This window comes from Gossypium arboreum, chromosome 10 (genome assembly GCF_025698485.1).
Source record: "Gossypium arboreum isolate Shixiya-1 chromosome 10, ASM2569848v2, whole genome shotgun sequence".
NCBI lineage: Eukaryota > Viridiplantae > Streptophyta > Magnoliopsida > Malvales > Malvaceae > Gossypium > Gossypium arboreum.
This window is the reverse complement of record NC_069079.1, coordinates 55,439,283-55,450,946: the sequence shown is the minus strand read 5'-3', so window position 1 is coordinate 55,450,946 and position 11,664 is coordinate 55,439,283. Positions and strand designations below refer to the sequence as shown.

The 11,664-nt window shown below is 32.9% G+C and overlaps 1 protein-coding gene across 2 annotated transcripts; it reads left to right on the top strand.

The window, feature by feature from the left end:
• Positions 1-7,353: 7,353 nt before the first annotated feature.
• Positions 7,354-11,305, top strand: LOC108489380 (3-ketoacyl-CoA thiolase 2, peroxisomal). Of its 2 annotated transcripts, XR_008272047.1 has the most exons (15): positions 7,369-7,833; positions 8,109-8,185; positions 8,306-8,390; positions 8,490-8,616; positions 8,709-8,807; positions 8,880-8,947; positions 9,054-9,161; positions 9,242-9,319; positions 9,432-9,564; positions 9,654-9,750; positions 9,955-10,078; positions 10,167-10,275; positions 10,553-10,636; positions 10,721-10,894; positions 11,011-11,305. XR_008272047.1 is itself a non-coding variant. In XM_017793901.2 (14 exons), exons 1-14 carry the CDS (start codon positions 7,738-7,740, stop codon positions 10,828-10,830), a joined length of 1,395 nt encoding a protein of 464 aa, XP_017649390.1. In that variant the 5' UTR covers positions 7,354-7,737; the 3' UTR covers positions 10,831-11,104. The 2 variants fall into 2 exon arrangements, 1 of the variants encoding a protein (XP_017649390.1); XM_017793901.2 differs by having other exon boundaries at positions 7,354-7,833; positions 10,721-11,104.
• Positions 11,306-11,664: the final 359 nt, after the last annotated feature.

The window sequence follows — 11,664 nt, the reverse complement described above, 5'->3', positions numbered from 1 at the left end:
GAGAATGTAACAACCAATTTCTCTGTGGTGTCAGAATAGTGGTTTCAAGACCACAAATCTGACGTGTGGGTTCGTAAATATTATTATTTAATATTTACAAGTAATATGGTGTAATAATAAAATTTGATTTAATGATTTATATTAAATGGAAGAACAATTGAGTTCAAGTGGTAAGATCCAAAAGTCAAGTGGTTTTAGAAAATGAAATATTGAGACCTAGTTTCGATAAACCGAGCCATAAATATTTTATTAAATATTTACAGAAGGTTATTAAGGTTATATTAAAATTTGGTTAAGAAATTTTAATGTTTAGATAGTTAATTAATTAAAAGGACTAAATTGTAAAGGATGTAAAAGTTAATCACTATAAACTTTTTATATTAAATAATTATAAAAGTATGAAGTGAAGGTTTTAAAGTGAAAATATACCATAAATTATTGTGATGTACGGTTAGTGGGTGGGAAAATAAGAAATATTATGTATTTAAAATGTTTTAATTAAAAGATTTTATATATTAAAATAATAATAAATGAATAAAACAAAAGTTATAATCATCATCATCTTCATTTTCATGGTTTTGGAGTAGGAACTCAATAGTTGAAGAACAACAAGCTTTCAATCAACCCATTCTCCTTTGCATGGTATGAAGTTGAAGCCCGTTTTTAATAATTTTTATATTTTTGAGATCATTGCAATAAGGTCCTGTTAACCTATATCTCCGTTTTCAAAATTATTAAATATTGTAAAACTTGTCATTGATGAATTTGTAATATTTTTTAAGTTTATGATAGATTGTTAAGCTTTGTTATTAAATAGACATATTTTATTAAGTAATTTTTGGAAATTTTAGTGTTTAAGGACTAAAATGTAAAATTAGTAAAAGTACAAGGAATTGATGTTAAATAAAAGAAAATATGGGTTTTAGTGAAGTGTTATACTATTCAGTTGAGTTTGATTTTAGTTAAATTTGGTTAATTTGTAAGTTTCGGATTTAGGGACTAAATTGCATAAAAGGTAAAATATTGGGATAAATTTGTAAAGTGATTATGGATGGACTTAATTTTATTAGACATATTATTTAAGTGCTAGAATTGTATTAATTGAATGAGAAATTATTATTTAGATCCAGAAACGAATCAAACGAGTATAAATCGAGGAAAAGCTAATGTGTCGGATTAGTCATAGGCCTCATTTTACAACTGTAATTGTTAAGGTAAGTTCGTAGGTATAGAATTATACATATCTATATATATATATATATATATATATATATATATATATATATATAATATTCTCATTGATTTATGAATGTATATATATATGATGTTTAAAATGTGAGTTGGAAATCGAAATATTATAATTGAATATAAGGCGAGAAAGGATTTGTTTGAAAACTATTGAATATTTATGAAATATGATATATGTGATTTTGGAATGATTATGAATTGTTACAGTATGTGATACGTGATATTCGAGACAGGTTTTAAATATTTATAATTAATTGTTCTTGAAACTAACTATTATCATGATGAAGGCAAGTGTATCTATAGAACAGTAGTATAGCTTTAGCAAGACCGGATTGTCAAACCCAAAGGAACCAAGAGTACTAGTAATTACTTTCTTTTTATTATCTAGCCTAAAAATTAAGGGATTTGTTTATCTAAACTAATTAACTAAACTAAGAGTGCACAGAGAGAAATTGGGGAAAAGCTTTTGGGAAAATTCGATTGATTAAGACAATACCTAAGGAAAAATCCACCTAGACTTCACTTGTTATTTGACTTTGAACCAGACGATTTATTCATTTGACTTGATCCGTAGAAATCCCTAAGTTATATTATTATCTCTCTCGAGACTAATAACGTCTAACCCTAGGTTAATTAACTGAAATATCTTTCTAATTAACACCCTAGTGTTACATTAACTCAATCTATGGATCGCCTTATTAGGTTTCACCCTAATCCGGTGAAATCTTATCACCCTATCTCTAGGCGTGCAATCAACTTCGCTTAATTACGACAAATTTACTCTTAGACAGGGTCTATTCCTCCTCTAAATAAGAGCATTAACTCGAATCAATATCCTGGAATATTAAAACAAGAATTAAGAACACATAATTAAGAACAAGTCAAATATTTATCATACAATTCAGATAATAATAACAAGATCTGTCTTAGGTTTCATTCCCTTTAGGCATTTAGGGGGTTTAGTTCATACTTGTGAAAGAAAACATCTCACAAGAATAAAGATAACAAAACATAAAGAAAACCCAAAACCCCTAAATGGAAATTAAAGGGAGATCTTCAATTTTGACGATGAATCCGGCTTCTGAGATGATCAATCGGCTTCCCTTAAGTAATTCCTTGCTTCCTGCTCCGCGTCCCCCTTCCTAAGTGCCTCCTCAGGTGTTTAAATAGGCTTTAGAATGCCTAAAAGCCCTCAAAATTGGCCTTTTCCGAATAAGGTTATACTTGGGCTCGTCAGGGACACGCCCGTGTGACACGCCCGTGTACGATTACTCTAGCCCGTGGTCAAGGTTTTTGAATAGGCACGGACGTGTAGTCTACCCGTGTAAGTTGAGCTTCGATCCTGCCAAAGGGACACGGCCATGTGACACGCCCGTGTGAGGAAGTCCAGGCCGTGTTGATTTCCCATGTAGGTCCATTTTCTCTATTTTCGGCCCGTTTCTCGCTCTTTTTACTCTCCTATGCTCACCTAAGTATAAAACATGAAATTAAAGAATTAAGAGCATCGAATTCACCAAATTTAAGGAGAAACCATCCATTAATAGGCTAAGCATGGGATAAAAACATGTATAAATTACTGTTTATCAGCATGTGTATTGAGAAATATGGAAGTGCCTCTAATTCATGAAAGTTATAATTTTGTTAAAATGCCCGTTTGGACATAGTAAATGATTAGGATACGATTGGTATGCCAATAAGATTAATATGCGTGCTTGTACGAGATTTGCACTTCAGTGCCTTTGTATACACTTTGGTGTCCCTGTTCGCACTACGGTGCCATTGTTTGCACTTCGGTGCTCTTGTTATGCATCTATGGTACCTCTGGTGTGGTGTAGTTACCTGAGTATCCGAGTCAGGTTACTAGTTCATCGGGATAAATGTTAATGAATTTACAAAATTATCTATGTGCTTAAAGGCTAATGTATACTCAAGATATTTGTAAATGTTAAATGTTCAATGAACTACCTGATCATGTGTGAGTATAATTATATCGATGATTATACAGTTAAAGATAGATATTTATATGCATAGATGAATGAGTTTGGATTAAATTATTATAGTACAGGAAGTGTACAATGAACCATTTTTATTACTAATCCTATAAGTACTTCGTAAATGATTAACATGTATGATTAATCTATTTATGTAGTTTTTCACATTGTTTAGTGAAAGTAAGTGATTCTGGGATGATATGTTTATATGAAAGTTTGAAACAAAAGATGAATTACGAATAATTACATGTTAAGTGTGTAAGTGTTATGGTAATAAGAGTTGTTTAAGTGAAATAGTTATATAAAATACTTATATGGAAAAATATATATATATGTATATGCAAGGTTACACCAATTATCCATGAGAGGTGTAATGAATAGAAAACAAAAGTTAGCTTAAGATATAATGAAAATTATGTTTAGTCGTTTATTCTGATATGTTCAGTATTTAAGTTGCCTTTATACAAACTTACTAAGCATTATTGCTTATGTTAGTTGTTTTCATTTCCTGTAGATCATCGAAAGGTTCAATTTTGTTGGAAGCTCGTCGGAGACCTATCACACTATCTAGCAGTTAATTCGGTAGTTTTTAAGCATTTTTGCTAAGTTTTATAATGGCATGTATAGGGTGGTTTATAATGGTGTTTTGATGAATATGTAAATGGTAATTTGGTATTTTTGTGCGTTGATGTTTATGTATGGTTGTTGGACTTATAATGCTTGTATAGGTAAGTCCTGTTAGTCACTTTTGATAATGGATGTATATGGCATTTTGATATAAGATATTGGCTTAGAGATGACCATTTATGATATGTATTAGGTACATAATAGAATGACTTTTTTATGCATGGAATAAGGCAATGTTAACATGTTTTGGTAAATATTGTTTGTTATAACTGTGGTGCCTTTGAATGGCATATTGGTTAGTTAAATTAGAGTTTTGAATTGGTATCTTTATGTATGAATGGATGATGGTTGGAACCCTTGAATGTGTGATTAAATGATCTGAATGGTTATGCATGATATGGTTTTGAAATATCTTGATTTTAGTTAATTTTGGGTTCACACGGCCTGAGACATGGGCATGTCACACACGGCCTGGTGATACGACCGTGTGTTATCTGATGATTTTCCTTAGGGTGCAAGTTAGTGAGTTACACGGCCTAATACACAACCTGGCACACGGGCGTGTGACATAACTGTGTGGCCCTACTCAATAAGTTACATAGGTGATATTCTAGGACACAGCCGTGTTTCCCTAGTTCGAAGGTTACACAGCTTAAGACACGGGCGTGTGTCTTAGCTGTGCGAGGCATACGGCCTGACTACGCGGCCGTGTGACCCCTATTTCCAAACTTTTGCACCTTTTTCCTAATTTTTCCAAATGCTTTCAAACTGGTCTAGAATTGCTTCTAAGCTATTTTTAGGGCCTTGAGGGCTCAGTTTAGAGACAATGTATATGGATGGTTTATGATGTGATTGAATTATTGAATGATATAATATTTAAATGTTTTTGAATGTACAATAATGCTTCGTAACCCTAACCCAATGATGAAGACGGGTTAGGGGAGTTATAGAAAAGATAGCAGAAAAAGAGGTAGAGGTGTAAATGAAATCCTGCTTCTATCATGTGCTGTGAAAGTAAAAAGCTACCATCGTTGTGTCGTTCAAACGATTTAACCCTTTGGGAATTGAGAAATCGTAAGCAAAATTCAGTATTTGAATTCCCCGAACAACTAATGCTTGATTCATTTCTTCCACCTTTTTGGTGCAAATGTAGGCCTTAGCTTCCACTGGACTTCTCGCTTTGTGGTGTCACAAAGAGATGTTCTGGGCAATGCGGCCATTTCCTCTAGTCCTAGCCATGGTGTGCTAACAAAAGCTAGAAATAAAAATTGAAAAAACGATGGAAATTTTAAGAAGATTACCTCTGAAATCGCTCTCCTCAACAATTGGTTTTTTTTTTCAAATTCTCAAATTCTCAAATTCAAATAATGTTATTTTTAGGGATCTGGTAACCTCCTTTTAAAAGAAATTTCTTTACACTTTAACGATTAAAATGACAAAGAATAAGGGCACAATCAATTGCAAATAGCTGTACTCTTTCTTCACATGTGGCGAAGTGTACGTTGCAAATTAAAGTATAAAATTTACTCAATAAGTTTTTCTTTATGTTAATTCTTGCCTTATAGAACCAAGTTCCAAAAAAAGGCACTTTATAACTCTTCTTCAAACTAGGTGGGGGACACATTGTTATAATACTTACTATTACCGACCCATAACCCGAATGGGTCCGGGTCGGATTCTACACAGTTCTCACATTAAGATTGCATATCGAGCTCGCTCATTAGGCTTGCATATCAAGCTTGCACATTAGGCTTGCATATTGAGCTCGCGTGATGCTAAGTGTTATTACACATGGGACCATGCGGTGTGTGTTCACATATCACTATATAGGCGAACCCCTATCGTATAAACACGTGTTAAGTCTAGAGTGGGGTACATGTTGGCATGCATTAAACCAACCTAAGATATCACATCAATGAACAATAACTATATCATATAAATATACAACCTTACCATCTAAAGAAGATAGAGGGAAATACTCAACAAGAAGGTGGTAGGGGATGATGGGATGAGGATTGTACATTGCTTGAGAGGGAAGCATCAAAGATTGCTAAAAAAGATGCTGAACTAATGGAAAATAAGGTCAGTTTTTTATCTATTAATTTGGGTTTTAAACATTTTGATTATGTTTTCAATGTTTTGAAGAAAAAAATCTGAAATTTCTACTTGATGTTTATTTTGTTGTTCATGAATCTACAGCTACTAAAACTTGAGAACTAGCTGAAAGAAGAGACCAAATTAAGGAACATAGCAGAGAAGAGGTTCAAGTTGTTGAAGAAGAAGCTTGAATCCTTCAAAAGAAACTGATAAAGAAAGAAGAAGTAGAGGAAAGTGGCGATTAAAGAAATAAGAAAAGAGAAATAAAAGAAAAAGAAAGTCAAAACTAAAAAAATTACTTACCATGTGGAATATTGAGAATGTTAGTTGCAGAAAAAAAAAAAAATCCACTTCAAACAACCTGTCAAAATTCAAACTGGAATCAAAATATTTAATTTCAAAAGGTTGAGTAATTAAATTAAAAAATTAATAGTTAAGTGATTAAAATAAAATAAAATAAATAGTTTAGTAATATTTTTTTACTTTTCCCAACAACTATTTGAAATATTATATTAATTATTTTTATTTTATGTATAGTTATTTTAACACATATGCATTAAATATTTTTTGAAATTAAAATTAAAATTAAAATTCATTTATTTATTATTTTATATTTAATTATTTCAACACAAATACATTAAATAAACTGGTGATTAAATCTTTACATTTTAAATATTGTTATAGTTTAAATTCTAGTTAAAATTAAGCTTTTTGTCCCTACATCCATCCTTAATAAATTAACTAAAAGGAAAATGTAATATGAGAAATAACTAAAACATTATAAAGATATCGAATATGAAACACTAATATTTTAAATTTACATAATAATATAGAATGTTTTGCCTGCTTTTGCTCGCTTCAATTTTTAATTATACTTATAATTATTTATTAAAATAATTAATATAGACTAAAATTTAAAATTTAGATAAGTAAAGGGATAATATTAAAATTTTATTATTATTTTATATGGCAAAAAGAAAAGAAAAAGGCCACATGTTTTTTATATAAACTATTAATGAAATTATAAACATTGAAATAGTAAAAATATAAAGCATGAAAATTATATTTTAAATTTGAGGGTAATATAAAGATTAACATTTTATGAAATCTAAATAAAATAAAGTGACTAGAATTTAAGGTGTGAAAAAGGAAAGCCAAATATAATAAATTATTCCTCATCGAAACACCGTTGCCGTGGACCTATTGCTTTCTTTGAATCTATTTATGATTGACCATCAATTACTTTGATTATCAACTTATTTTCCGTTGACAATCGCATCAACGGTTATTATTCACTGTATAATGATAGAAACAAACAATGGAAGCAGCTAATTTCTGTTTCCAATATCCTTAAGGATAGATAAGAGAGGTGTCATTTTAGTACCCTTTTTCCATGCCGGCACGCATCCCAAATCTCCTCCATTCCTATCTTGTCTTTAGCCACAGCATGCCACTCGCAATGGAGAAAATTCAAATCTAAATTTAAGAAAAATGATTTTAATCCTATAATTATTACGAAACACGATGAAACGAATTTTAGGTTGCAGGATTGAAGTGTGAATTACACGCGCATGAAAGGAGAAGGGAATAGCGAAGGTGAGGCCAACTGCTTTTGCTGTAATAAATGAATAAATTAAATAAAATCTTTATCTTTCCCTTATAAGTGTCTTTCGTCAACTTCCCTTGTCCAAGCCTCTTTCTTTTCCCATTATTTTTCCTGCATTTTCTCCCTCGCCAAACAGAAATCTTAGATCATTTCTAGACGCAGCGAACGATGGAGAAAGCGATCAACCGACAGCAAGTTTTGCTTCAACACCTTAATCCTTCAGCTTCTTCTTTTTCGTCGCACCAAAACAACTCTGCCCTCTCTGTAAGATCTGTTTACTATTCTCATCTAAAAATCTTAGTGTAACTTTGACACAATTACTCAGAATTTTATTCCCTAAATTAAATCTCGATTTCAAATTTTAATAATTTTATTTTTCTATTTAGCGAAAAAAAAAAGAAGAATCATCTTTGATAACGTTTAGAACTGCGTTAATATTTAATTTATGGATTTAATTTTGATGATTTGATTATTTTTCTGTCAAATGATCTCCTTTTGTTTCTCTAATGAATTAAAAAAACTTGACAAAAATTCCTCAGGCATCGGCTTGTTTAGCTGGAGATAGCGCTGCTTATCTAAGAACTAATGTATTTGGAGATGATGTGGTGATAGTAGCGTAAGTAACTCTTTTTGAATTGACTAATATATAATCATTACATTTTTGTTGTAAATAATTGAGAGATTATTTGGAACTTTTTTTGTTTTAATTATGGAATTTATTATTATTATTTTACAGAGCATATAGGACCGCGCTTTGCAAATCCAAGCGAGGGGGTTTCAAGGATACTTATCCTGATGATTTACTTGCACCTGTTTTAAGGGTTTGTCTTGGAAGAAATTTTGTTTAGGTTTTTCTTTTTGTGGTGGTTTTTATTTTTTCCAGTAATTTATTATTATGTTGTTGTTACGTTTGAGTTTAGGCAGTGATAGAGAAAACAAATTTGAATCCTAGTGAAGTTGGGGATATTGTTGTGGGAACGGTATTGGCACCAGGATCTCAACGAGCTAGCGAATGTCGGATGGCTGCATTCTATGCTGGCTTCCCTGGTATACATAAATATCATTGATTTTGTTCTTATGGTTCTGTATTTTGTCGTTGTCATGTTGGTTGATTGTAAGCACTTCTTATGGTGATGCAGAAACTGTGCCTGTTAGAACTGTGAACAGGCAATGCTCATCCGGGCTTCAGGCAGTTGCTGATGTAGCCGCAGCGATAAAAGCAGGGTTTTATGAAATTGGTTAGAAACCTATGCTGCTAATGATATTTCTTTATCACATTGTATTTTTACTAATAACTACTTGTATTGTAGGCATTGGAGCTGGGTTGGAATCTATGACTACTAATCCAATGGCATGGGAAGGTTCAGTTAACCCAAGGGTACTCACTATCCTTGTGTGCTTTTATTTGTTTCTCATTCTTCCAATAGCCGAAAAACATAAAAGGGAACTTTAAGTCTGATATGATCTTTTGCTGATTTTGGCAGGTGAAGCAAATGGAGCAAGCTCAGAATTGTCTCCTTCCTATGGGTGTTACGTCAGAGAACGTTGCTCATCGTTTTGGTGTGACGAGGCAGGAGCAGGATCAGGCTGCAGTAAGTTAGATTATTCTCTTGCAGTCTGGTGTTGCAAATGATCTATTACATGTTTGATTTTCTTAAATTCTGTTTGCCAGGTTGAATCTCACAGGAAAGCAGCTGCTGCTACAGCTTCTGGTAAATTCAAAGATGAAATAGTCCCTGTGGCCACCAAGGTAGCTACTATCTCCTTTCAACATATAGATATTATCTCTGTTTGATATGTTTTCACAGGAAGCTTTGTGTGTATATTCATGTTTTGATTGTAATATTTCATGTATGATGAAGATTGTTGATCCAAAGACTGGTGATGAGAAACCTGTCACAATCTCTGTTGATGATGGGATCCGAGCTAACACATCAGTGTCAGATCTGGGAAAATTGAAGCCTGTATTCAAGAAAAATGGGACCACTACTGCTGGTATTGAAAAATGCTCCGAATTCTTTCTTGAGGGTTATGCTGCTGTGTTGGTTTTAGCGTATTTTACTTATATGCTGATTGTATTGTAGGAAATTCTAGTCAAGTGAGTGATGGTGCTGGAGCTGTTCTGCTTATGAAAAGAAGTGTTGCGATGTGCAAAGGACTACCAATTCTTGGTGTTTTCAGGTCTGCAATTGCTTGGTTTCACATCCTTCACTTACACATTTATGAAGCATATCTTTTGGTGGTTATAGTTTTTCCGTTATAGCAGCAATTCAGTTTTTAATAAGAGCTGAAGCTTTATGTATCAGCTCAGCCCCCTCATTCTACAAACTAATCATAAACATAGAAGTTTCTATTAATATATGAAAGTGCTTGTTGATCTTCCAGGACTTTTTGTGCTGTTGGTGTGGATCCTGCTATCATGGGTGTTGGCCCAGCTGTGGCAATTCCAGCAGCAGTTAAATCTGCTGGTCTAGAACTTGATGATGTTGATCTTTTTGAGATAAATGAGGTGCAATTTTGAACATGAATTAGCTTCGACCTATGTAATTAGAGAGAATTATAGTACACTAAGTCTCTCATTTTATTATCTATTGCAGGCATTTGCATCCCAGTTCGTATATTGTCAAAAAAAGTTGGAGCTCGATCCACAAAAGATTAATGTAAATGGAGGCGCAATGGCAATTGGACATCCATTGGGCGCAACAGGTATTTCTCGCAACAGTTCATGCAATTTTGTTGTTTTTCCTGTGTGATTACTGTAATTATCTTTTGGAGTTGCTGATGGTAATTTATGCTCAAGATGATCTACTTGTTGATGCTCTACTACATGACATCCATGAGAGTTAAAGAGTTATACTAATCAGCGCTTGTAACTACAATGCCTAAGAGGGTTTCCGTATAATATACATGTATTGTGTATGAATTGCATAGAATTAAAGGATGTTGTCAATGTGACTAGTATACATCTGTGCTTTTGTTGAAGGTGCTCGTTGTGTTGCTACGCTTCTGCATGAAATGAAGCGTCGTGGCAAAGACTGCCGATTCGGAGTGGTTTCGATGTGCATAGGTACTATCTATCTCCCTCCCTCTCTCCCTTTCTGTTATATACTGGCTAGAGTTGCTGACCATCAGTTTCACCACTGAAATGCAGGCACAGGAATGGGGGCGGCAGCGGTCCTCGAAAGGGGTGATTGTGTTGATGAGCTGTGCAATGCCCGAAAAGTTGAAACTAACAGTCTCTTATCTAAGGATGCCCGATAGGATACCCTAGTTTTCTTGTTAAAAATATCCTAAATCGAGTTGGAAAATTTAATAAAGCAATGTAGTAAGTCACCGATCATGTTACCCCAGAAAAGAGTAGTATTCAGACGTTCTGGCTATTATCTTTCATAAAATTATATCTCAGCTATATAATAAGTGTCAACTTCTTTGTTTCTTCAGCCCCACAATGGAAGTGGATTTTGTTAGCAGTGCAACTGATGTTGATCTCGAAATGATTCGTTGTCATATGCGAAGGGTTTTTTTTTAACCACAATTGTGTAGCTGTTATGCTTACCAAAACCTCAAGAAGATCATTACCATTTTACATGTCAACATGAATTGTTTGAACTTTTTTACTTTCTAGAGATGAACTGTCTTAATAAGCGATGATGACTGGAAAAGGGAGTTCTTTTATTATTTATATTGACTTAAATATTTATCAAGTTACTTGCGTTCAGCTTGCAGATATTATAAACTTTTACTGGTATTAGCTTTCATTATTTTACAAGAATGAGTTTTAAGTGTTAAGTCTCTCTCTCATCCTTGAGCCTGACACAAATCACAGCCTTTGGGATTGGGATTGGGATTCTATAAGATACTGTTGACTTTGAAAGTATCAAAATTTTTTTTCAGAAATAGTGCATCTCAAGTATGAATGGGGGCAAAGCATTAGTATCACCAAATTCAAAGTCTTATTCTCTCCTAACACTAGGGTGGAAAATCTTTTAAAAAAATATTTGTTACACCCTTTATGAAATTATAAAGCTATATAAACAGAGGTAAAATGCTATTAAGTGTTCTGAAAAAATACAAGAAGTCTAAAAATAAATGAAA